Source organism: Trachinotus anak, unplaced genomic scaffold (genome assembly GCF_046630095.1).
Source record: "Trachinotus anak isolate AG129_WGS33_773 ecotype Australia unplaced genomic scaffold, CSIRO_AGI_Tana_v1 ptg000005l, whole genome shotgun sequence".
NCBI lineage: Eukaryota > Metazoa > Chordata > Actinopteri > Carangiformes > Carangidae > Trachinotus > Trachinotus anak.
The window spans coordinates 20,939,267-20,967,224 of record NW_027273856.1 but is presented as its reverse complement, the minus strand read 5'-3'; the positions used below and the strand labels follow the sequence as shown (position 1 = coordinate 20,967,224).

The following is a 27,958-nucleotide window of genomic DNA, read 5'->3' as shown; positions in this document are numbered from 1 at the left end:
TTCATTTGCCGCTCACTTGACTTTCATGAATATTTGAGATTCTGCCTGTCGCCTCACAGTCATCCAAACTAAACACACGTGCATACAATCACCACCAGAGCTTTGTCTCTCTCCATCAGCTTGTGTCGAGTGTTGATTGGCTGCCATCTACACAACACAGACACTTTCTGGTTGCTAACACCATCAGCAGCTTCACAGGTGTAAGTATCCTGAAGTGTTTGCAGTAAAAGAATACAGATACATTTTTACACATCCTGGGATTTCTGGAGTCTCGACAGCAATGGCTATTTTTCACTTTTCTACATCACCACTTGCTCTCTTTAGATGGAGAAACTAATGTTCATGCTAACCTGACAAAAACATGAAAAGCTGCACATCACCTCTCCAGAGAGAAATATATAGTTGCATGATTAATTACTCTCTGACAGGCCCTCTGGGCTGAGGGCGGGCTGGCATCCATCAAGAGCGCTGTAAGGAAAAAATAGCTTGAATGAAACTAATAACGACACGCAGAGCAGTTTTGTTTTTTTTTTTTAGGATGAAAATATAAAACTCACATGTTCTCTTTATTTGCTGTATATAGATAGATGTACACCACTGGAGATTTGGATAAAAGCACACACAAAAAGCTCATGTATGTAGGATCTCAACACATGTCTGGTGGTGGAAAACAAAATGGAAAAGATGTTGGATTACAAGTTGATAAAAAACTATCCAAACTCTATACGGTCTCTAAATGTAAATCGTCACATGTGTTGAAGTCTGTGCCACATACCAACTGTCTGCAGTTGCTAATAACCTCTGTATTCTGTACACAGGGTATTTTGTACAAAATATGAAATCTACCATTTAATAATAGTTATAACATAAAATAAAAGTACATTATATGTACAATATTAGATGAAGCCATTTAGTATGAGACGTATACTAAAGGACACTTGCAATAATTATTCTTTTTAAAGAAAAAGAAAACAAAGCTTATGTAAAATGAAGAGAGCTCCAAAGAAGCCAATATTAAAGCCATTTCAAGAAGAACAACAGTCACCAATGGGACAAGAACAATGTGCTGCTGCTGCACTGCATGACAACGCAGACAACCAGCAATCAGAGGATGCAGACTACTGAAGGGATGGAATCACTTTTCTTTCGTCAGATCCACCGTAAAACCGGGGCAGAGGGGGGTGAGGTTTTTGTAAAAGCTTTTGGTGAATGTTGTTCTTCCAGACAAACATGAAGAAAACAGAACAATGTGACTGCAGTATTATTTACAATTTGCACATTCAGTTGAAACACTGACAGGTTCTGCAGGCAAAGGAAGAATAAAACCACAACTAAAACAACTTGCAAGCATCCAGAAGCAGATCAAAATGATGTCCAAATAAAGAGCCCTACAGGGGAGTAGTCGGCTTTTAACTGGGAGGGGGGCGAGGGAGCGAAGGAGGGGTCAAACAATGGTACAAATCAAAAGTGGAATGGGACAGAGGGGGAACAGAATGGAAAAGTTACGATGGGAGGTGATTTCCTCTCCTGTGGAGGCTAGCTCTTATCAACAGGCGCCCAGGGGAGGTGACCCCATACACCAAGACAGACAGCATCACAGATTTCAATTCTTTACTAGTTTGTTTTTCTTTTTCAGTTGTGTTTCTATTTTCTTTCAAGTTTTATCAGGAAGTGCTTCATTGCTGAAGTGGTTTGGGGCGACCACTCTACTTCTCCTCTCAAGCTTTTAACTACAAAATGGACTTTGTAGCTTCAACAAGGCATGTGCTGGAGTGTGCTGGGTACAGACTTGAACGCATTTTTTTTTTTTTTTTTTTTTTTGGAAACTAATGTCACAATATTTTATAATCCGACATTTTCATTAATGCTACTACTCGGTTCTCAGTTGAGCAAATATCCCCTTAGACTATAAAAGGCACTGTGAAAAGAAAAGCTTATGTTTGACTTCTTCAAACCAAACATACCTCATCTATGATGCAGTCTAATCTCTAACAAGTGTTTTATAAACAAAAGGGTCTTGCTTGAGAAGAGTAGAAAAAGCAACTACAATCAGCACAGTATCTGCCCCCGTTTGACTTCACTCAACACACAGCAACATTGTGTAAATCCCAGACGAGCAACTACATCTCTCTGACCTCTCATGAGCCTCACATGAATGACACTGACCTGTACTGAATGCTAATGTCCATGTTTAACACACTCCTACAATGGCTAGATGTCAACGGGGAACCAAAAATAAATCCCACAATCCCCTCTGATGTAACTGGTGCAGCAAACCGGCCTTGAGCTGGACTCATCCCAAGGACCAATCAAATGGATCCAAACATGTAATAACACATGTATCCGATCACTGTTTGAGCCACAGACACGCGCTGTAACCCGTGTTAACCTGCCTACACAATGAAAAGGATCATTATTTAAGAAAGGAACTAAATTTGTGAGAGAAGTTGGCACTGAACTGGGCTTCTACACAGGGACAACCATCTGGTGGATGGAAAACCTGGAACCTGGACCCCTGTCAGGCCTGCGCTGTTTGAAGAACAGAACTGTGTTGGAACACTTTTAATCCAGACGCACTCCACTGGCGAGTCCCCGGTGACCCTGCCCTGATTACCAGAATGATCAATGAATCTTCCCAGCTGATGGAAAATGAACTGAGAAAAAATAGCAAGCTCCAAACAGAACAGTTATACAGATAGGAAGTGTGTTTTACTCTGAGAAGAGCTCCTAATATACTATGTAGGAAAAAATATAAACAGCTGTCTAGATTAAATGTTATGAGAAAAATAGCTAATATTAAATATATAGAAACAACTGACATTTTCTCATCAACTGATGCTTTTTTTTTTTGTTTTTTTTAAATTAAACCAAAAGAAGTCCTCTGTGGAGGGGCTCATATTATTATTTGTACAAGCACCTGACATCTATAAAGAAGAGGCAAGAAGAGAAGACAGCTCACACACATACACACACGCACACACACACTCACACGCAACCAGAACAGAACACCTGAGAGAAATGACCAGAAGGGGGCAGCACAGCACCCCGAAAACACAACAGGTTGAGAGGACAGGAAAAGAGAAAAACCAGGGAGGAGAAGAGAAAACAACACTACAGTATCTTGGGTGAAGTTCACGGTGTGTCTTGGTCATGCAGGACCATCCAGCACCACTGACGTCTCTGCTGGACAACAACCAGGTGAGGGGTGAGGAGAGAGGGGGGTCAGTAAGGACCGAGCACCGCTGGTCCAGGAAAGCTGGACCGGGCTTAGATGTGCGGCTTTAGACATTTTCTGTGTCAGGTGGAGCTGGGACTTCAGTTCTGTGTTGTGCTGGGCTGAGTTACCAGAGTTCTGTTGTTGTGCGGGCCTCTGTGGGCCTGTGGTTCCTCTGTGGATGCTTCTGCTGCTGCTGCTGGTTTATGGTGGATCTGGGGTGGTCTCTTAGTGGCCGTCGTGCGTCGTCAACATTTCCTCGGCCCTCCTGTGCAACTCCAAGGCTGTGACGGTGGAGATGTCCTTGGGGAGTTCCGATTTCCTTCGCATCAATGGTCGCTCTCTTCGCTGATCTTTTTGGATCTAGACACATGGAGACAGTGGGACAGACTGGGATTAGAAACATTCAACAACAATACACCCTCCAGGCCTGCTTCACAGATACTTAACTTCTGCCTGCCATGGGAAACAGAAAAGTGTGACACTTATCTCTCATTTTTCTACCTCTGAAATCCAAGGCATACAAAAACACGTCTGCCTTCTCACGCACCAAGCTCTCACACTTTCAACAAGAGCAACAAAACTCATTCTGAAATGTGAAAGTTGAAAAAAAAAAAAAAGAAAAAAATTCTCCTGGTTTGTCCCCTGTTCAACTTGGAAATCTGAAGACTGCTGGAAAGATGCTTTGTCAATCACATGACCCACATCTGTTAGGTTTGAATACACATCTTGACAAATTAAATTATTTAAGTGATGGAGTGAAGGATGATTTCCTCCTTCTGTTACCTGAAATAGCCTCAAGTGTGTGAGCTGTGCTTGGCAGCAAAATGTCCATCCACATCTAAATGGCTGGATGTCTCTATGTTGTCCAAACACAACATTCACTCAAAAACATGAAGCAGTTTCCAATCTTTATAATGAACAAATCTTCATTGAGTTTGAAAGCAAACTGAAGTACAATTATGGTAATGTAATTATCAAATGAGAAATTATTTCCTGAGAACTGACTGCAAACGGCCAGGGAGTGTTTCTGCATAAGCACAAATCTATAAAGATAAAAGCATAGTTGTGTTTCTTCAAACAAACAAATTGCAACTGTGAGCAAATTTTTCTGAATGTAATTTAATTGAAAAACCCTTTTAAATAAGGAAGCCACTCTGAACAGGGACTCCACCCATCCTCAGGCGGACATGTCTGCATATTCACTGCTACACCACACACTGACACACCATCCCTCACCTGTGTTGCTTTCTCCTCAACAGCTTTCTTTAGCATGTTGACATCGTCCAGCAGTGGCCCATCTGTCTCCATGTCCATTGGACTGCCTGAGCCGACTGAGTCAACATACATCAGAAACTGTACACAGAGAAGAAAAGGGAATATTAAAGGGCATCACACCATCCATATCACTCTTTGTGCAGGTTCAGTTATTACAGCTTTTGACTTTAAGTCTTTGATCAACTTTGAGGATTTTTTATTTTTCATATTCAGACTCATTTTGGAAAATTGAAGACCTCTCCTCTCATGCTAACATGTCAAACAGCTCTCCTCTCATGCTAATATACACACATATGAAGTCTCTATTCCTTTCTCTCAATGAGCATAATTTGGTTATATTGATGTATGCTGCAGACTCAAAGGCTGTGATTGGACAAGTGCAAACGAGGCACACTGGGTGTTCACTGTAATCACAGACACATAAAGTTGTCGTACAAGATTAAAGTGTCTAGCTGAGGCAATCTTGAAATACATTAGGCTGTGTTAACACTTGACATTAACATGTGCCGAGTGACCATTTGTGTATTTGTGGCTGGGGGAGGCTGAGCCAATCAGGTTTTAGTTTTTTGAAAAAAAAAAAAAAAAAAAAAAAAAAGCTGTATCTCTTTGCTCACCTGTGGGTTTGACTTTGCTAGATTCTCAATCTTCAGCCACGCTTCTTCTCTCTCTTTCCATTTAGCTTTCTCTCTGAGACACCAAACAAAACAGACAAAATCATCAAAAAATTACTTCAAAAGGAAGAATTTACTCATACACTGAGATCACAAATCTGTTAAGTTCAAAGCCTTTCAGGAGTTTGTGGTTCAGTTTACTTATTTGCTTAGTCATTTTTTCCATCTCAATAGTGTTTTATGATGCTTTCAATGCAGCATGTAACTGTTATAAGACCAAGAGAGCCGCAGCTGCACAGGAAATTCAGACTTTATGTCTCACGTGTGACTTACTTGCTTTTCTCTGCCCTGAACTGTTGGGTGCAGTCATCAAACAGCTTCTGGTTCATCTCCATGAAGAGTTTCAGAGCATTGTAGATCAACCCGTGTATGGTCCTGCAGACAAAGGAAGATTAGCAAGGGTCACTTGATTTACGCACTTAACTATCATCACAAGCCATCATCAGATAGACAAACAGAGACAGAGACAGACAGAGGGCGAAGCCGCTGTAGTGACTCACTTGTTCCAGTGAGTCTTGGAGTTGCGGTAGAGGGCTGGGAACATGATTGGCAGGATCTTGGCGGCGTTGTCACTGATCAGGCTCATGATGTACTCATTGTTCCAGTAGTACAGAGCTCGCTCTGCCACCTAATGACACATTAGTCCATAACAGGTTACATGTGTACACAGACAACATTTCGTAGAAAAAGGAAAATGTACCCTGATACTAAAAAACACATCTGTGTGCTGAAATAAATGTCAGACCTGAAAGTGTGGGCTGGACACACACTTGGCGAGCTGTCTGAAGAGGGGTTCCATGACTTTGACAAACTCTGAGGGTTCAATGACGTCCAGGATCTCCTCCAGTTCATTGAGGAACATCACCTCTTTTGGACTGTGGGTCTTTGGCCAGTACTTTAGCAAAGCCATCACCGTCTGCAGGCACACGCACACACAGGCACGCGCACATACACACAGGACAACAGGTTTATTAATGAAGAATGTTTAGACAGCTGATTTGTCCAACTTATAATCTGCTGTGAAGGACGACAGGGTTAGCGTTTCCACAATACAGACACAGTAGGAAACATATTTAGAGAGATAAAGCACAAACAGCCATGCAGATACTTTGTTTATATATCATTGTGCTTGTCTCCCAGGATAGGGGACTTTATCTGATTTTGGCGGACTCAAAGTTTGTTTTTCTCTCTATTGTTTTGAAATCACACAGGCTCAGCGAGGAAATGGCTTACATCTTATTTTCTCTCAGTTTACCCCCTTTTATTTTTTATCAAATAATTCAAATGCTTTTCCTTTGCTGTTAAAGACATAATATTTTTCATGGCCAGCCAAATATACTGTCCACAAGTAGCTGACAAATCACATTACAACTCAGCACACAAGTGAAATTAATGAATGAATCACAACTTTGTCGAGGGAGCCCTTGGGTTCATACCAGAGTTTTATTTTGAACAGAAAGGATATTGAAGGATAATTCAATCAACAATACTAACAACATAGCAACATTAATAAATCAAATCTTACCGGTTCTGTGAGGGTGCTATCCTTTTCTAAGAACTGTACCACACAGTAGGCCAGCTAAGGGAGAAAGACAACATCATTTCTCCACTGCTAACCAAACTACAGTATTATGAACACTATTGTTATTATGTCTTGGTTATGGCAGAGCAAAGCATAATGCAACATTGACAAAACAGTTACCTGTGGGTGATATACACTAAGTGACTTGACTTTGTGTAGAGGCAGCAGCACTTTAAGCAGGAATATCTTGTGCTCTTCTTTCAGTGGTAATGCAAATCCATTGATTATGCTGTATGGAGAAAGGTGGTCATTAGGGAAATAGCTGTAGTAGTTCTTATGAGCTTCTCACCAACTGACTCTGGAAACTTTAAGATACCTATATACATCATTATGACCATAACTGCAATGAAAGTAAAACTACTTCTTACCTGCCTAATATTTCCAGCAATTCTGCTATTCCATTATGATGTTCAGTCTCATAAATGAACCTGAAAAACAGTAAACAGAAACATGTGGATTCATCAGTGGAAAACACTCCATAATTCTTAACAACAGCACAAATGACACTAACACGTATGTCCAACTCAAATACTCACTCACCTATAAAATATGTTATTAATCTGTTTCCTAATGTATGCTCGCAGGCCCAGGAACTTGCCATAGATGCGATGCAAAGTGGTCTTTAAAAAATCTCTTTCTCTTGGGTCTTCACTATCAAACAGTTCTAAGAGCTGTGCACAGGAAAAGGTTATTCATCCACTAACAGGTAATACAACTGATCACCAAATACAAAGACAAGAAACATGCAATCACACACACAAACTTGCATCATTTTGTGCTCACCTGCATTACAAACTTCTGGTCAATATACTTTTTGGCTATGTTTGGTTGAAAGTCAGGTGACTCTAAGAACCGTAAGAAGAATTCATAGACGAGCTGTGGAAGAAAAGCAACAGGTGAATGGATTTCTCCTCATCAGTTCCCAGTGAATGAGAAAGATGTTGTCTGTAGTGTGTCTGTATGTGTGTGTGTGTGTGTGTGTGTGTGTATACCTGTAGATGTGGCCATGCAGCCTCTAGCGTAGGCTCATCTTCCTCTGGGTCAAACTCGGCACCTGTGGGGTTGGATGATGGCGGCAATGTTCGAAACATATTCACAGCAAACTGGGGAACAGACAAAGAAAGGTAGGTTAGCTTATTACACCACTTGAACATTTGAAAATACTTAACTAACACAAAGGATTCATGATACCACATTTCAACTACTGACACAGATGTCAGAGTCAATCTGTTCATTTCACAATACAATAGATACAGGAAGGACAACAAGAATTCTCTTCAGAACCATGACATCCAACGGCTCAGTGTGGAAAAATATAGTCATGTGACTGCGCCTACGGTGATTTAGCATGCAGATGGTCCTTTAGTCCAGCATTAGTCTGTTATAAACTAACAGTGAATGTGCAGTTCATTTTACTGTTTAAAGTTTAAAAAAAAAATCAAAATAAATTAAAAGAGACTAATTAAATAATTTGAAATACAATTATGTTCCTGTTGTTGCTTGGTAAAATTATAAATGAATGACAACAGTGAGGAAAAGCATCTCAAAGTTAAGTCTGGCAACTGTTGCTCTCTATAAGTGCTGGTGGACAGATCAGGCTGTGAACTGAAGAAAGACAGGATCTCTACAGAAACTGAATGTACACTCAGGAAGGAGTGGACATTGGTCTTTCTTCACCGTTTACTCAGGATGCTCAACAGGTGACTGTGCATCATTAGTGTGTTTTAATAAACACAACTCTTTTTGACCTACAATTACTTTTTATACTGCATTTAGCCTTATATTTAGCAAATAACAGTTGCTATCATCAAACCCTGGTAAACATTACCTCATACTGTTGGTTTGTCTATTCTACCTGCCACTCTGGACAGCCAATGACTGAATGCTTCTTAAACACATCAGAGAGCTGAAACAATGAAACTGATTGGGGAATTCTGATCCATCACGCACAGTATTTGACAAGCAAATAATAATCAATAGGTTGTGGTGCAACTGACTTCCAAAACCCTCTTTGCAGCTCTGTCAAGCAACCTTTTCATGCCAGAGTGGACTAAAAGTGTGAGATACGCTGGCTATTCTACTGCATAGACCACAGCAAAGAAACATCGCTTCACTGTTCTGTAGCCTATGCAAACTGGTTCATCACCACATTTATTTTGCCTTTGGGAAAAACTGAACTGCCTACTAAAAAATGACATCTCTTACTAAGCACTCCATATATTGCCTCAAACTGTCTCCATGCACAATTAAATAGAAATATAATATAAATCTACTTACAATATGTATAATGACAAAAATAATTTTCTTATGAAAAACAACAAAGGAAAACTTGGATCAATGAATATTTCTTCTTGTGTTAGTTAGTTAGATAAGAGCCGCTTTGCCTGACAATATCATTCCCCAAACTGGGAAGCATCCATCTATTTTCCCTCTGAGTCTATTATCACTTTCCAGACAGCACACTTAGACAGTCCCTTCAGAGTGCAGTCGACCAGAGGTCAAAACACACTCACTCATCATTATGTTTATATTCTCAGCAGAAACCATTTCTTACTTCACCTCAGAGCATGGGACTAATGGAGCAACCAGTGTCGTGTCATGCAAAGGTCTGCCAAATATTGCTCTAAAGCTTCAACACTGAGGCATCAAACATGTTCTGGAAGAACAAGGGCTTATGGGAGAAAATAATGCATACAGTCTTAACATAAGAATACACTCTTTATGGTTATAAAAGAGTTTGTCGTGTCAATCTCTGTACTTTGATGATGAAAGCCAACAGTGGACTTCAAAGAGTCCTTGTCTTTAAGGGGGCAGGGGAAATGGGCCGCCAGGAATAAGAGTATATTTTCATGTTGATTTGGCAGCTCTGTTGCATTTTCTGCTGCATTGATCAAATACAGCCACGACGAGGAGGATGGAGGGAAATTTGCACCTTGATCATCTGTAGTTTACCATGTGGCATTGAGGCAGGGCTTTGATTTACATCAAAGGCCTGTTAATTTGGCTTGGGAAAGCAAACCTGGCACCATGAACACATCCAGGCCACAACCTCAGAGGGACACATTTCTAATAAATATACAGTAGGAGCTCAGTGACAGCCACACTGACTACAGCCCCACTGAGTGAACAGGCTCAGAATTATAGAGGTAGGAACTACAGACAATTTAGATTTACTGACCTCAAATGGGTGAAGGATCTTTGAACAAACACCACTGAGTGACCACTTCAGGGAAGCAAAATAAATGGGTCACTTAATGGTTTACCAATGATTTAAAGGGTAACCGTTGAGTCAGGTTTATGTTACACAGATTTCTGGGTTCAAATTGAGGTCAGTGATGCTCATGTGAGTTTCCTATGACTTAGTGAGGAGCCAGAGAATAAAGACTAAAGGGGTCTGAAACCAGTAAGTACAGCTGGCAGTGGAAACCACTGTCCAGGAATAAAACTCAGATGAAAAAGAAAAATGAAGCTTCTTCATAAATTCATCATTCATTAATTAATTAATTCATCATTACTAAGAGGTTAATTGAATATTAAAGCAATAACTGCAACCCACTGAGTCAGATGGCTCTTCAAGGTTACATGTATCCACTAAAACACAGAGGAGCTTTATTCACAAGCATGCCTTACAAAAGAGAAAATCCCTCTCACCTCAACTATTGCAACTCTCATGACCATGTAACTGATGCAAGTGAACATTTTTAAACCTGATTGACCTACTGTACCTATCTGAGCCTGACAGACAACAGCAAGACATGGTACGTTTTATGGAGTTTAATATTATGGGCTTATGGTATAAAATAAGCTTACACTAGCAGACTCACTTGCTCACTAGGTAGGGTAAGCCTATTATATCTATATATATATATCTATATAGATATATAGATTAATTAATTAATTAATTCATCATTACTAAGATAATATATATATATATCTATCTATATATATATATATATATATATATATATATATATATATATATATATATCTATCTATATCTATCTATATCTATCTATATCTATCTATCTATCTATCTATCTATATATAGATAGATAGATAGATAGATAGATAGATAGATAGATAGATAGATATAGATATATAGATATATAGATAGATAGATAGATAGATAGATAGATAGATATATATATATAGATATATATATAGATAGATATATATAGATATATATATATATATTATCTTAGTAATGATGAATTAATTAATTAATTAATCTATATATCTATATAGATATATATAGATATATAGATAGATAGATATAGATATAGATAGATATAGATATAGATATATATATAGATATAGATATAGGTACATTAGAAGCGGCCCTTATTTGTGGATAAAAGTGATGAGGTAAATGTTTGTAATCAACAACAGGAAGTAAAAAGTGCTATAAAGTATTTTATGTTCGTATGATATTGCTGAATACCATTTGAGATACAATGATACAAAAAAAATCAATCAAAACCGTACTCTATGCAAGCCCCAGCACATACTATGGACTGGAGAAAAAGACCATGATTTGTTATATAGTCATTAATACACAGAAGTATCACAATACTTCTTTATCATCTTTTAAAAACAGTAGCAGGGCAACCCAATAGCCAAATGGTTAGGGAGCATACCACATGATGCTCTTAGCAGGCGAGTCGCTGGTTTGACTCCTAACCAGCCCGACTCTTTCCTGCATGTCATTCCCCCCTCTCTGTCCCTTTCCTGTCACTCTCTACTGTCCTGTCAAATAAACAAAATACACAAAATCCCCCAAAAATATCTTTAAAGAAAAAAAAGCAGTAGCTAGCGGTAGTGAGCTTCTACTCACCAACCTGCCACAGCAACCTATTCACAAAGTCCATACTGTATCATCACAGAGGAGAGAAATGCCGGCATTGTGAAGGAAATAAAAATTATTCAGTCCCTAATTCACACTGCTTTTATACTGACCATGTGAACCACCTCTGGGTAGATGGGTTCGGTGATTACATTCCTGTTGTGGGTGATGTACTCCACCATCTCGCTCAGCGCTGCCCGTTTCACCTCCTTCCATTTCAGGTCACTCAGTGGGTCTGAGACAAAATCGAACAGGACGCAGCATTGCCGCAACTTCTGGATGAACAGCTTCTCCTGCTCTGCAGGGGGAACATCTGCAAGACAGAAACGAAGCAAGATGGGAATTAACAGGTGTCTGTGTGTGAAGATTTCACTTTTATCAGAGAAGAACAGGAACAAATTGTCTTCACAAAGCAGAATGTTAATCCTATTTAACAGCAAAGACAAGAGCAGTAAGATGCAGTTGTGCGTGTAATAACACTGTATCTGAGAAATTATCCTTCACACTATCAAAGCCATAGTTTGCCTGTCACTCTGATCAACTACCATGCTTTATACCACAGTCATTACCATGGATAAATGTGTACATGTGTGTTTGTCTCAGAGCAATGAGGGGACTCTTGCTGAGATCACACTTTAAGGACAACAAGTCATTCCAACATTTTCTGAAAAACTATACAAGGCAGATGCCTGTACGGTCAAGTAATCCAAAACTAGACCAAACGATACAGGGAAGGCTAAATATTAGACATAACAGAGATCAGAGAGAAGTGGCCCAAAAAGTTGCTAGAAGTTTGATATTTCAGAAATTACATGCATGACACTGTCTTTTATAGAGAATGCAAAAGTAGTTTATGTAATCTCTGCTGCACAGGAGGTGTTAATTACTTACATGCTTTAGAGTCTGGTTTGCTGCTACCGCAATCATTGCCAAAAATCATTGCTCAAAGGTTTATCTTTGTTTTCTTTCTCCTCCCATCCCCTCTCAAGGAGTCACTGATAATTTGTACTGAAGCTTCAAGAGTTATTCAGTTCAGTGCAGCTGGAGTTCATGTGGTGACATGCAGACACTTCATTTAAAGACTTCATAAATCAATTATTTAGCCTTTCAAAGACAGTGTCACCACTACATTAATAATGCATATGCCTGAACGAACACAGGGCCACACCTGTCTGTGTAAAATCATTAACCTGCAATTTAAAAATCATTACATGTTTTTGTAGCTACTGCACTGTCAATGAGCCAACATCCATTCTGTGCCAGAGTGCATGTTTTGATTTTATGTTAAAATATATATTGAGATTTTCATCATCCCTCAAATACCAATATGGAGGCAGCGCCAGCGCAGCACACAAGCTAAATATAGAATCACCAAATATTTTTTTTCTGCACTTTCAAACCGTTACAAGTCTGCTCCCAAAGGACCTGAAGGGCTTTCCCAACTCACACATCAAAAATTTTTCAGACACATGAGTTGTAAGTCCATGTATCGCTTTATAAACAGGTAAAAGAACCTAAGAACTACACTGTCAGTACTCAGGTAGCAGAGTTCTGGATCAGGTGTAACTGACTTATGGCTTTTTGGGATGGTGAGATTGGATACCATTAATATAACCAGTCTATGTACTGCACTAAGTAGTCATACTATATACTCTACCATGATGTAGATACTGCAATGAGACACTGTTTTCACTAAGAGAAGAATAGTTTTGCTTTTAAATTGACAAGATGTCAGTAACAGCCTGTAGGAAATCACGCAGGCAACAGAGAAACAGCTTCTCCTGAAAATCAATTTGCCTCAGTTGGTCAGATTCCCAAGCTACAAAAAGTCCCTGAAACCAAGTGAAATGCAACAGTGTTCATTCATTTTCACCCAACGTCAGGATTAGATGCTTAAAACAAAATCACCTTATAAAACCTACCTATGGGGCAGCATTAATTTGTTTGTCACAGCCTGCGCTTCATCAGTCAGTCGTTTCTCCTCATTAACAATCTGTATGTGTACTGTACATCACCATGACAACCATGGACCGAGATCAGACTTTGGACCAGGGGGTGACTGTTGCTGTTCAGAGACACATGCAGCCTGCTGCTGTTATATGCTGCTGATTTGCTGAGCCCATCAGCTGCGACCAGGAGGTGTCTGCCAAACTGACCGTGTAAAATATGGACAATTCTAACTACTACTAAAGAGAATGTATTTCAACACGATTAGTCAATACTCACTACTACTCAACCGTTAATAAAGGGAAGAAATGCAGAGGTGTTGGGAGTCATTATTGTTGATATCAAATCAGTGTCATTATCGAATCTACAGACTACTTCCCTTGTAATGAATTAAATGTTCATCTATAAAATGTCAGAAAATAGTGAAAAGTGGCAATTATGATGACATCTTCAAATTTCTTATTTTTACCAACTAATAGTCCAAAACCGAAAAATATTCAAATATCCAAAGCACCATCAGTGAAGCTGGAACCAGGGATTGTTTGCTATCTTTACTCAAACAATTATTAAAACAATTATTAAGTTATCAAAACAGTTGCTGACTAGTCGATCAATTGACTTATCACTTCAGCTCTTGTGTTCAGAAACCATAATGTTGCATTATGTTCACAAAAATTAAGCAGAAAGAAACTGGAAATGTCATTAGGTATGCAACAGGTGGAACCTATAACACAGCTTTATCATGGTGACAACAAATTGACAAAGGACTGTCCAAGATGTTCTTGCAAAGCACATCCTAAAGACAAGCCACAAAATTACACAAAAAGGGGACTAGAAAATTGTTCTTATTATTCAGACAAACAAAATCAGGTTGACAAAAAAAGGAAATAGCCAAAATCAGACAGACTACTATTGTCAGGTTGAAGAAAACATCTTGCAGCACACTTGGGCAAAACCCAGTGGTGTATTTGCGTAATTCTTCTTTTCTGTAGCAAATACTACGACATTTTGTGCAAACAAAGAAGGAGGTTATGTTAGTTAAAAACGTGAACCGCACAACCTCATGTAACTGCAACCAGCACCAGGATGTTCACACATGTTTACCACAAACAAACACTGTAGGTAACAAAACCCTCTATAATGTCTCTATAAACCTACAACACAACTTCCAATTTTCTATATGTACTTTCTCATAACAGGAAACCAATAGACAATAGATGCATACATAAAACTCTGCATAAATGTACACACACACACTCATGACTCACATGTGTATGCACACTCTTCTAAACTTACATGTTTAAGCAACATTGTGTAACCATCATTTGTATAATCTGTCTCTAGCTCACAGAACATTAAACTGTCTTTTAAAAAAACAATTACAAGAGATGTATTTAAAACATCCTGGTGACATTCAAACTTATCTAGTGTTTACACTGAAGAAACAGTGATCACAACAATAACTACAGTGATCTGTATATTCATTTGCAGCATTTTCTGCGCAGCCCTCTTCCTCCTCTGCAGCATGTACCTGGGCATTGTTACCAACATCGGAGTTGATACCACTGAAAAAATGTAATAACTTGGCAGTGGTGAAGTAAGTGAGGGATCTAGAACTGTAGATTGTGCAAACTCCCACACAAACCTGGACTGGCAGCATCATCGAACGGAGTTTCCCTACACCTCCACCTTTGTGAGTCACAGTGGCACAGATGCTCAACACACAACATGCGATACAGCTACCTGTGTGCTACCTGTAAATGTGATATGTTTTGCCTATTTAGGAACCTTCTGTGTTATAATTACTCTGAAACAGCGCACTCTAACAAGCAGTGGCGGACGAGGCGTCATACAGTACAACTTGCTCTGTGACTGTATCAGCCTTTAGGGCTTCTTTCTGCAGAACGGTACCTTGAAACAAGAAGTCAGGAAAACTGATTACAGAACACTTTTGAGTCTATATGTAGACACTGTGTAGAATAGTGACAAGTCTGTAAGTAGCTCTGCAGTAACATCATACTTCATTCCCTCTATCCAACTACTGGCCACAAACAGGATCTAATTGACACCATAAAAAGGTCACACAGCTTGCAATTTATTTCACCCTTAAACTTTGACTAACATTCATGGAAACCCCTGATGTAGATCTGTTTTATGTTTCTGCACAGTAGAGAGTTTGTATTCTGTCTTCCTTTCCAACACGCTCTAGTTTTATACTGTGAAGCAGTTATCACTGAGCCATATAACTTTTCTGGGAAAACCATGCAACCACTTTCTGTGTTCAGCACTGTAATATCACCCCTACTCCTTCCTGAGCTCACACTGTGCATATAATAAAAGTATTTAGTCCTTTTAGACACTAACGCTTAGATGTCAAAGTGAAAACAAAGCTCTTCATATGTATGCAAATTAATAGAACAATGCAGAAATATTCATCTGTTTTACTCTGATGTCCCTAAATCAGTAAGGAAACTTTAAGGCTCAGTACACCTGTATCTGGACCTATATCTGAAACATGGGTCCATCTGTGAGCACTTCATCTCATCAGCCCCTCAGTGCCAAGAGGTCTAGCAGCTCCTGTTACACAACAGCACTAGGGTTTCTGAACCAGCCTAAAATATTAAGGGACATGCTGTGCAACTGCAGACTTCACACGCAGACCTCTCTGCATGGATGGGCAAATAACCTTTACTCATCTAAAGGCTCCAGCTTGCACACAGGAAACCAGTCATGGAAATTGCTCCTGTACAAATCTCAAACAATGTCTACTGCTGAATATATAATGACCCAATCGGCAGCACTGGTGAAAACTTTGTACAAACTCTGTGCAGATGCAGACATAGAACAACCAATGCGAACTGGGACAGGTGGCTATCTGCTATTATTTGGCTACAAGTATCCCTTTGCTTTTAAACATCATGAAGCTGTTTTAACACCATCACTCAGCAGAAGAAGCATGTGTGTGCTGCAATAAGCTGCATGTTACATGAACACTGTACATCAGCTTCTGGAGAAAAGGTTGATTGTAAAGAAAATAATACACAAGCAAACTCCTAATCATTTGGAGTCAGTTCCTGTTTTCCACACTCTAAGCCAGTACACTTGGTGTGGGTCCCAGCTTGTCCGGTTAGACAGTAACTCAGAAGCCTCCTGTTGACTCAGCGACAACAAGCAGAGCATTTCAAGTTACACATGTGTCAACTGACATCACAAGCCTATATACAACACAATACAATACAATGCAGACCCATACAAATTGACAAGTTTTTTGACCTCACTTCCTATGACATCAGCAGTCTTGATGGGGGATGGGAGACTCAAAACTAGCACTCCTTCTCACTCTCTCCCCCTCCCTTTCTGACTGAAGCTAAGCTATGCAATGTCTTGGCAAAACCCTTCCTCGTTGACATACAGACACAATCCCCTGCTTCCTCTTCCAAAAATACTCATGCCACCAATGCTAAAAGGATAAATGCTCTCACTCTCTTGCAGTAACTTTCACAAAAGTCCTCTAGCACAGATATTTTCCTTCTACAAAATCCAAATTAGCAGCTGCAGTTGTTAAATGACAACAACATTCTTGCCTATCGCCCCTTGAAACCCACAAACACAGAGCAGCAGAGGAGGTAAATTTCTTCTTCTCACCTCTAAAATGCATTAGGGCCACAGGCTGGAAAGGCCCATTGGAGCTCGGTGCATCCAGAACCATCCCACTGGCAGCTCTAGTACATGCCAACATCAGTGAGCTGACGCAGGAGACAGGGGAGAAGAGGGCAGCCCAGGCTAAGGCGAGGAGCCAGCCTCCATTTTAGCACGAACACTCAGAGCAGAAAATGAAGCTCCCCTGCTGCTGGAGGGAACCAGCTAGTTAGTGATGTCATCCCCCACTGCAGCCGCCCGGTTGGCTGGCTGCAATCACATGGGCTGGCTGTCAGAATAAATAAACATGAGGGAAGGGATTGGCTGGTGGGCTGAGGGGGAAGGGGTGGGACTGTGACTGTGATTGGAGCAAAAGCAGCTACATCTGTCAAGAGTTTTAAAGCACAAACTACAGATCCACGTTCAATTTAGCCTGTTAGCCAAGAAATACACATTCCCATCCAACATGTAGGCTGTTTATAACAATCAGAAGAGGGATAAAGTGACACTTCTCATTTAAAGCCTAACATCAAACAACAAATCCCAATACCACAACTGATTTAACAAATTACAACACTTAGATCAGATGCAAAAAAAAGTTCAATACACTTAAAATAACACACATGTAACCACAAGTATCAATTATGCAAGCCAGAGAACAAGTTAGGGCATATTTTTGCTTATTATAAAACAGCTCCAAGAGGTAACAGGAAATCTAGACAGCCACTGTAGCTGAGGTTTATTCAAGACGAGACCAGAGACCGCCGAACACTGCTTGTTATAAAAGCCCTTTTTTCTTCTGTTCCCGTCTGTATGTGTGTGCTGTCTCTGTGTGTGCATGTGTGTCTGTTTTTGCATGACAGATGGCTCTCCAGGAGCACAGCCTGAGCCCAGGTGTATGTGACAGAGAAACAGGAAGGCAGGAAGTCTCAATGTGAGCAACACAGGATGTGCATATGCAGTGAGCAGCACTCTGTCTACCTCAGCAGCACTGGGGACAAAACAGTGCACTGTAAAGCTGTACATGAAAAGGGCAAATCTGCAGTGAACGCAATGAAACCAGCCATTCAAATACAGCAAAGGCATATCAATAAAGAAGTCGTAATTAATTGACAATAGGATAATTCTTCACCCAGTCAGACATTACACTCTGTATTGCATCCTACCAGGCTGTAAGGCTGAGCCACAGTGTGCAGCCAACCACTGCACTTGCACCATATACACGACATATAATATCACCAAACCCGTTGTGTACTTTATGTGTCATCATGCTGCAAGGATCATGGGCACACGCACACATGCACGCTCACATGCACGCACACTCACACACACACACACACACACACACACACACACACACACACACACAAGGTGCAGGTACAATGATTCAACTAATGGCTTTTGTATCTCCAACTACGTACCATGCAGAACCCAGCAAATACAATGTAGTGGATATTATTTGCATTTTTAGTCTAAAATGTGTAATCTGCTAATGCTTGTTGTACTACTGTATCACATTTTTTTTGAAGAACGCTGTGAAAACAGTAAGTGAGAAAATACTAAGGAGTCGGACAAAGTCATTTCCTGTGCAATCCGGCTCTGCTTACCCCGTGAGGATTAGCATTTTATAACTGACAAAGATAATCCACACACATTTTCTATGTGAACACATAGCCTGTAGCTTATAGCATACTAACCTTGGTGTATGCTTCCCTTTTGTGAAGTACATTATCTCACAGTTTAAGAAGAAAATGTACACATCTTAACACGTTTACACATTTAAAATGAGTTTGAGCATTATTTTAGACTACTTATGATTTTGAATGTTTCAGTGATTGGCAGTGTTAGGGCAAGATTATATAAAGGTGACATGTAAACAATTTAATAACATGCACATTTAGTCTTCATATTGTTGCATATAAAAGTCCAATTCGTATCCGTCTTTTTATGTGCCAAAAATGTAAGCCATTAAATCGTTATTTATTGCTAGCAATGCTTCCTCTGTCTAGCAGATGTAGCTGTAAACAGTTCCACATTCAAAATAGCGTGGGTTTTTTTAGGTCAAAGAATCACTTTATGTAATGTGTTTGCAAAATGCATTTTTGCTGATATTTCAGAAAGCACAACTGTTTTAACACATAATAGTTTGTCACAGCTCCTACATTTGGGTTTGTACTTCTGCTTTATAAGTGCAGGAGGTATTGTGTTGGTTGAAGTGGGGATATCACATTTGTATTTAACTCTCCCAGGTTTGTGATTTGACTAATGTTTGCTTTTGCAACACTGCCAAGATGTAAACCAGCCATTTATGTTTGTCAGACAGTTTGAAACCTTGAATGTCTTAAACTAGGATACACTGATCAAATGGGAGTGAGTGCATCCCCACTGTAATGATTTAGCCATCAAACACAATGAAGAAGTGAAACAGAACTCCAACATTCAGTCTGGCCAGTCCTAATACATACAATAATGGGGTATTTCAGCAGCAGGGTCTAATCTGAGTGTATAAAAGGCTCTTTCTTGCCATTCTGTTCTCTAGCCATAGGGCAGCCTCCCATCTAAAGATCTGCTGTTCTGGCCAAGACAACTGTAAATACGCCCACTTGTTACAAATACTCTTCAAATGCTTCTTTGGCACATGCATTCATCAGGCTTGTGCTTTTTGCTATGTCCGTGCTACTTCTGGCAGTGGAAAGAGTGAACTTGTGAGACATCATGAGTCTGTACAGGATGGGATGGGAAGTGTTATAGCTGGGCTTTCTCTATATTCATCAGTATTAGCAGGAGGCCAGCCTAAAATACATAGCCGAGTGGTTCATTTACAGGTCTGCTGATTTTCAGTGTCATGGACCTCAGTATTATGTGCTTCAGGCTAAAATCTATTTAGAGAAATAGACCAATGAAAGCAGCTGAGGACACAAGCTCTTTTTACAGTAGCTGAACCCTAATTTTCCCCTTAAGCAGCTTCCAATGAGAGAAAGCTAACCGTCTGTACCCTAGATCAATTCAATTCATCTGCTTACTCCAAGACTTAAAGAAAGTGATCCATTAATGAGAGATGTCATGTTTAATATAATGCTGTATCTATATTATTTTCACATGAAGACTGAAAACATGAAAGACAGCAGATTCTTGGCTGCAGTTATATTGGGAGTATTTCTCTGGGACTCAGTCACAAATGCTGTACATGCTAAGTGGAAACACCTGTGAATGCATGACTGTAAGCAGAATACACTCAATATAAATCACCATTAATAACGCTGCTGAAACTGTTACATAACTGAGGAACAGTTTACCATAATTTCATCCAAAAGCTGACAATTTACTTGTGTTGCTTGTAGCTGATAGTGGGAGAGTTGTTCTGTGTGTGTCTGTGTGTTGGTGGATCTTTGCAGAAGTATACTTTGAGTGTATCTATTGTTAACAAAAACCATTCTATACAAAAACCATTACGAGAATGATATCATGCCAACACTGTAGAATTTAATGTCATCCATATAGTGGGATGTCAGACTGTATGTGATGCTATTGATCTCATATATTTCAAACTGACAGACTGATCACAGATAGTGAGTTACATTTTTTTGGTTTTTGTATTTTTATGTTAGATGTTGTGACCAGGGAAGTCATTCTCCTGAGATGTGAGTCTTTTCCTCCACCACCTACGGGAGTGATAGAGGAAATCCTTCCCTGAAACCGGCCTTGGCCTCTGCATCCTGCTTTGCCAGCCCCATTAAAAATACCTGCATGAGTTTCAGTGCCATGTCAAACTTTGATACCCTGCAAGGTACTAAGAACTTTTCTAAGTTTTAACCTGGCTGATAAAAAAACATAAAAAAGACTTTAAGAGGATGAGATAACATTAAACAAAATTGTCCAACAGGTCTGATTCTACTTATGTGGCGCCTACTACTATTAGTCTTACACATGTTCAGCAAACACTGTAGTACACTCACTGTCTTAAACAAACAATATGACAGACACTCTGTTTCTATAGTAAGTGATGTAACCTCTGTAGTAACTGATGCAACACAGAGAGTGTTTCCTGAAAGCTTTAGTATCCCTTCAAATGACAATCACAGCTACATTTCTATTCTTCTCTTTCTTTGGTGGAGAACATGTCTGGAATCAGTTGACAGCTGAACACAGTTACTTATTTCGGGGGAATGTGGGAAATGTGTTATATTCCTGCCAACTATCCGCCCATTAAAAGCCACAGTCTCATCTTCCTGTATATGCCGTGCCTTTCAAATTATACTGAGTAAACTGCAATAATATTATTATACACTTAATAAATCCATACTGTGCCCTCATAAGATTAATTTTGTACAAAAAGCATTCAACTAATGTTCACTAATAAAGGAATTAATTTTTAAAAATGGATTTCATCTCCCACTTGGCTTTGTTTGTTTTTGACAGCTACAATATGAGGTGCAGATTATATTTCTGTCTTGACAATAAAAATGTGTGTTTCAGCTTTACTCTAACCAGCAGATGGCGACAAACCCCATGAGGCAGAAACTTCATGCAGGACAGCTCCTGCTTTAAAAGAGAACACATACAGAGGTAGCAACTGTTGTCCTCCGCTTTTTGGCAAGTGTGTTTACACTGGAAATGAGACCACAAGGAAATAAACAGGTACCTGTAGAGCATTTATCTCCTCCTTACTTTCTGCATTTAGAAAATCTCTAGCAAACACTGATCCAAAACACACAATTTTTGGTTTGTGTACTTTGGTAAAGCTTTATAAAATGTGTAGACAGAAGCAGCTGCTCGCCATACAAGGTTTTCAGCAGAAAGCAATTTAACTGTTGTGCTACAAAATGCAAAAGCTGGGGCAGTTAAAATGCACTGTGGTGTAACAACAAGTAGTCTTGGTTTTGGGGTGAATTCATGGGAAAAGCCTGCTTCTGGTCAGGGTTTATAGTCTCGCCTCAGCCTTGTGGCTCTGCAGGACAGGCTCACGGACATGTGTTTCCATCAGGAGGTGGTGAACATGCCTGGAATGAAAACAGGCCAAGCGAGGAGCCTGTTTGGACAGGACTGAGTGATAACATCTACCGGGCCACTGTGGGATAATGTTTTGCAGAATGTTATCAAAGCTCTCATTGGGGTGTGGGAAGTGAGCAGCCTTTATCAGAAATTAAGTTATGCTTGACCCAGCACAAGGGTAATGGCTAACCAAGATAAAGATACAGCTATAGTTTATTGCAGAGTGAACTCCAGTTTTGTGTCCATTAATTCCAATCATACAGAAAAGACTAAATGGTGAACAAATGGTACACAATAACACAACAGCTGCTTGTTGCCTTAGGTCACAGATAGTCGCTCCACTTTGAGAAATAACTAAAGAGGAATGCAGCATTTGCTCATGAGATGCTCACTGAAAGTAGGGTATTCAGACTTAAGAGTTGCAAAGAAAACCAAGACATATTTTCAAAGAAAAAAATAACTAAACAAAAAATGAATGCCCCTGTTTTAGTGGCAAAGTCTGTCATGAAAAAAGTTACTTCATTCAGGTGATATCATGAGTTTGTAGCTCACAACACAAGCTCCTTATTGCTTTAAATGGGGAGTTGGTGTATCTTGATTTCTTTCTAACAACCTGTCTTTAAGGATAAGGTTTTATTTCTGCCTATCCCATCTTAAGCTAGCAAGCAATACCTCCAGTGTCCAAACTTTTAGGAACGTTGCTTAGCATAGTCATTAGGGGATATTTCAGTTGCTACTGAAAGATTTTTTTTCAATGAGATTTCTTCTTCATATCTTTTCACCATGCATTCACATTATGACTATGCATTTTGCACTGATGAGCATCTTTTTACTGCATTCCACAGAGCATTTGACTCTCTTGCTGTCAGACTTGTTGCCCCTACCATCTGCAAATTTCTTGTTTTAAAAAATGTTTATTTGGACATGTATTTAATATCCCATAATGCAATCATAACTGTCTGTTTTCAGTGCACCACCAAGTCAGGTAGTTAGCTGGGAAAAGGAAGTGGGCAGCATTGTTGTGTGTATTCATGCATGCATACCCAGAAACATGCATAGACAATATTACCCAGAGGCCTGACACCAGTGGCCACTCTATGCTTTTCCATCTGGTGCTGTGCTAGCACTGAGCTTAGACATTAAACATCAATATACATCTGCAAAGATCTACAGATTTTTCTTCTACAAAGGGTAGAAGAGAGAAGGAATAGTGGTATAGCTGTCAGACATTGCTTATCTGGTCACTGGCAACATCCTGAAACACAAGGACCATGGAATTAAAGCTTTATCTCTGGATTACCACTAAATATAGACACTTGGGTTAAATCCAGCGCAAAGTCCATGCCATGTACGTCCTCTGTTTGTTTCCTTGCATTGCGTAATGTCATGCTCAGCTTGGTATTAAACTGAGGGCGATGCAGCAGGAGATGTTCATAGACATTTCAATGTGGAAAGATTGAGTAAATGACTGACTGTGTGTGCTTGTAAATAAGCATTTGTCTGTGACGCTTGCACTTATCTTTGTCAAGATTACAGGGATTTCTTACATATTAAACTCAAACAGGCAACTCTGTTGCCTGAAGGAAAATTCTGTTCAATGTACAACTTCTTCAATACAGGCTTCAAAACCTATTAAATCAACTCCTCAACCAAGTGCAGCCCAGAAACAGCAGCATTGTATCTGTATATGCAACACCTCCAAAATCATTAGGTGATTAGGTGACAGAGTTGACTTGTTGCACAGGTAAATACCTTTGAAAGCCGGCAGTTTCTGCAGCTCTCTGTTGTTGCTCAAGCTGAAGCGAGAGGAGCTCTGCCTCTTGTCCTTTTTGACAGGTGTCTGGGAACCTGGCTGTTTCCCCTTTAGCAGCTGAGTGGTGGGAGGAACACTATTGCTAGCCTTCCTGTTTGAGCTCTGCTGAAATGAGAAAAAGCCACATTAGTGACAGTGAAGTGAGAGCAAGCACAAGCTGAACAGTGGTGCACAGAACGTGAATGAATCTGATAAAACTTTTGGCACGTATCCACTAGTCAAGCTATTTGCCTACGATATGGTAGACAGGTACTTTTAATTATATACAATGTGTCACCATTTGCTCAAAAAGACAGTGCCTTGCGTTATGTAACTAAGGTCATAAACCTCACTTTACACAGTGCACTATGATACTGCATATAACAGTACAGGATAAAATCCTGATGTAGGATTAACTGAATGTGGCAAGTTTCTCACAGCTGGTCCTACCTGCCTGCTGGGATCCATTCATCAGTACACACCTGATGGCACAGAGCTTGTTTCACCAGATGCAGCTGTGGAGCTGTGCCAGTCTGAGTCACAGGGGATTTATCAAATTCATTTAAGACCCAGCTAAACTTGGCCTCAGTCTAGTGCACTACAAAACAGCAGCTTAGGCTCTGCAACTAGCAAGCTGTCAAGTAAAGTGGGAAATAAAGCTGAGCTGACCTCTATTATGAACGAGATTACAAACTAATGTAATACGAAGATAAAAATGAATGACTTCGAGTTGATTGATCCAAAGAAACAAATATCTGTCATTTATGAATTTCTAATTTAATGCTTTGAATGTATTTCCCTTACAACTGTTTGATACCAAGAAAGCAAAATGAGGAACTTCCTATCTATTACAGTATATAGACTCCTCTCAGTTTCATACACTTCTGGTTACCAGAAGTATGAGACAAAAGGAAGGGCGGTAGGTGGTAACCACAACAGCTTGGAGCCCAGCGATTTCAATTTGACACACGGTTGCTCCATTCGTACATCTGCTACATGACTGCTGACACACAATAAGATGCAGGATTATTACCCAGCAAGAGGCAGGCAGGAGGCTGAAACCACAGCTTCAGAAAGAAAAACAGGGGAGGAACATATATCTGAATTCTTCATCACTAATTAGCATTAAGGCAGAAAGTATAAAATATACAGGGAATACATTAAAGTGACATTTGAATAAAAAGTATATATGGGTTCCAAAACAGGGACCAGATAACTGACATTTTATTTTCAGTGAAGTGGGCTATGTATAACAGCAGTCAATACAATACAAACAGGTGGTGAGTAGCCCTTATAATATCAATATTAAATGTCTAGTAAAGAGGGGCGCCACCTTTTGCTTTCCAAACAGAGGTCGGCTGAATGAGTGCAAGATTTCGGATTGTTAATGAAAGAGAAAGAGCCTCCAGAAATTTAAACCTTTCCAAAATGGTTCAGTGTTTGTTTAGATGTGGTCATAGCTGAGGGCAAGTGTGACTTAATTATGATGTTAGCTGCATTTGTTGACAGGTGCCTTTAAGCTTGGAATAGAGGAATATCACAGGAAAACAATGTTCACCTGGTCCCACTGAATGCCCTCATATTCCTTTACAAATACAGTATATGGCCATGCAGTGCAATAATCTGACGTAATGATTCACACCAGATGCTTGTGCTATTACAAGATCAACACAGTGTTTAACAGTTTCTAATGTGGGCTGAAGGTACCCTTTGGCCTTTCCAGATGTTACCCACTCCAGATGTAAGTAAAAATGTCAGTAATGTCAGGTAATATGGCATGTCGCGCCATATTACCATTCTTTAATTGTTTTATTGTACTTCTTGACAGGTAACACATATTGGAGCATTAGCTTTTGATACAAGTGGTTTCTGAACAGCAGTCTTATGACAAATCCGGGCCTTATAAATCACAAATCCACAAGTTGCCATGATGTTGAAGAATGTTCTCCTTCGGTGTCTTTGGAACTACAGATTGCATCATGGATTAAGGTGGTAGTAAAGTAATATGGAAGGTACTATGCACAAAGGCATGCATTCTACAATACTAGCTTCAATTATATTCAATATCATCAAAATTTTGAAAAAAAAATGAAATCTTACACCACAGCAGTATTGGAAATGATTTGTAAAGTATACTAATGCAAATGAAATGTTTTGAATGAAAGCCTGTTATTTATAAATACAATTCAAATAGAGGAAAAGCCTCTGAACTGATTTGCTGGCTCCCTAGATGGGATCATCTCTAAGTAATTTAGTATTATGAACAAACTGCAGTATGAGTTAGGACAGGGACAATCACGATGCAGGTGCAACCCAGTCCTATCACTGAATGCTATACTCACCAGGAGAGGCTAGAAAACAGACCAACCAAAGATTGACAGCATATTTTATCGATATGAAATTCTGATTTGGTGCTGGTTCCTCAACCAACCGAGTATCTACACCTATGATTCCTCTCATTGCACTAGATTACAGCTGTTACTTTCTTAAATACAATCAAAGAATCATGAAACAAATGCAAGAGAAGGTTTTGTCCTTTCACTCCACAGGTTTTCTGTCCTCCATGTGCGTGCCTCTTTAACTAAATGACAGGTGTAACACCCCCCCACCTGTCTTACAGTAGTAGGCAACAGCAAGGGTTCACTGAGTACTTGTTGTTTGAGAGGAAAAATACAGACGGGTGTTAAGACAGTTACTGGGGCACAAACTACTGCCTAAAAATGATCAGTGTTATCAATATTACCCTGACTGTTTCAATGGTAATTACACCATCAAAACAAGCTTTATAAGAGGGGACTGTAGTGGCAGATTACACAGTTTTGTGCAGGTGTTCCTGTTATTTCAGCCACAATACTATTACAAACTGTGTTTTATATGAGATAAATAACACTGAAACCATAACAATTATATTATATATTAGAAAAATAATAGGATACAATATTTCTGCCATACAACCAAGATTCATCATGGGTTGAAAAAATTATGGCTCAGTGGGCATCATCTTGTCTAGACCTTCACCAGAATCACAGCATGGGACTGCAGTGAATATGCAGGGATTGGGCGTGTTGATCCATTATCTCACCGATAATGCACTCCATTTTAAAACAGTGACAATGCAATATCGGTGGCATTGAACTTGTGTCAGACACAGGACTAACCTATTATCCCTCCCCAGAAAATGTCTATAAGGTGGCCTGGTTTAGCCTACCTCATGCTCTGAATTCTCTTGTCCTCCACTCTTTCCCACTTTGCCAGACTTAGGAGACTCCTGAAAGAAAAAGTTGAAGTGCTTAAGCCAACCTGGCATTTGCGGATAAGTGGGTTGACAACATCAATAAGCAGTCTATCAGTGAATGCCGCCGGGCACAAATCCCGGCTAAATATAGCACGCCTGCCCACCCAGTCTCACACTCCTGTTTGAACACACTGGTAAGTCTCCTGCTAGCTAGCTAACGTTACTTCACCGTCAATACCATTTACACGACCCCGGATTTCAGCCTTTGAAGACAAAAAGTTCTAACATTTACACCGAAATTCAAAGTATTCAAAGCATTCAAAGTACACAATTTCACTCCTGGATAACGGCGCGGTATTTAAATAATGCAGCACAACGTACCAAGTGCTAACATGTTGGCAGGATAGCGGCTAGCTGTGATGATTGCTGGTTGGCTAACGGTAATGGGATGGGACGCTGCGCTAATAGCTCGATGTCTTGTTGTGAGACCGGTTTATCAATAATTACACGGAAATGCACCGCATGCGTACGTTATTCACTGCCGCCATAATCTTACAGCAATATTCAAACTCACCTTGTCTTTTTTCGTTTTATTCGGCATTTTACAACCGTAGCCGCCCTTGCTCCCCTCTCGGATACTCCACAACCAAAACCTTGACAACTCTCAGGGCACCACACCGCAAGGCGGTTCAGTGCGTCCTCGCTCTGTGATTGGCTGCTGTCTGTCAGCTGACGCCAACGTCTCAGGGTGACAAGCTGAGCTTT

The 27,958-nt window shown here is 39.8% G+C and overlaps 1 protein-coding gene across 5 annotated transcripts; it reads right to left on the bottom strand.

Annotated features, from left to right (window-relative positions):
• Positions 1-518: 518 nt before the first annotated feature.
• ppp2r5cb (protein phosphatase 2, regulatory subunit B', gamma b) lies at positions 519-27,917 on the bottom strand. 5 transcript variants are annotated; one of them, XM_071478879.1, is made up of 16 exons: positions 27,768-27,917; positions 27,167-27,226; positions 23,919-24,084; positions 11,702-11,901; positions 7,738-7,848; positions 7,529-7,621; positions 7,286-7,416; positions 7,114-7,173; positions 6,866-6,974; positions 6,689-6,742; positions 5,909-6,079; positions 5,664-5,791; positions 5,437-5,538; positions 5,107-5,179; positions 4,454-4,570; positions 519-3,577 (listed from the first exon to the last, which is right to left on the bottom strand). In XM_071478879.1, the coding sequence occupies exons 1-16, from the start codon at positions 27,792-27,794 to the stop codon at positions 3,443-3,445; spliced, it is 1,737 nt and encodes a 578-aa protein (XP_071334980.1). In that variant the 5' UTR covers positions 27,795-27,917; the 3' UTR covers positions 519-3,442. The 5 variants fall into 5 exon arrangements, with proteins under 5 accessions (XP_071334980.1, XP_071334981.1, XP_071334983.1 ...); XM_071478880.1 differs by having other exon boundaries at positions 23,919-24,081; XM_071478882.1 differs by lacking the exon at positions 27,167-27,226 and having other exon boundaries at positions 23,919-24,081; positions 27,768-27,860.
• Positions 27,918-27,958: the final 41 nt, after the last annotated feature.

What these genes read in the sequence shown, in the direction of transcription:
- ppp2r5cb (XM_071478879.1), bottom strand. Translation starts at nt 27,794, where the DNA reads ATGCCGAATAAAACGAAAAAAGACAAG. An exon ending in GAAACTGCCGGCTTTCAAAG is followed by an intron (nt 11,902 to 23,918) that starts GTATTTACCTGT and finishes TCTGTCTTGCAG; the next exon opens with ATGTTCCCCCTGCAGAGCAG. An exon ending in CTGCATGGCCACATCTACAG is followed by an intron (nt 7,622 to 7,737) that starts GTATACACACAC and finishes TTTCTTCCACAG; the next exon opens with CTCGTCTATGAATTCTTCTT.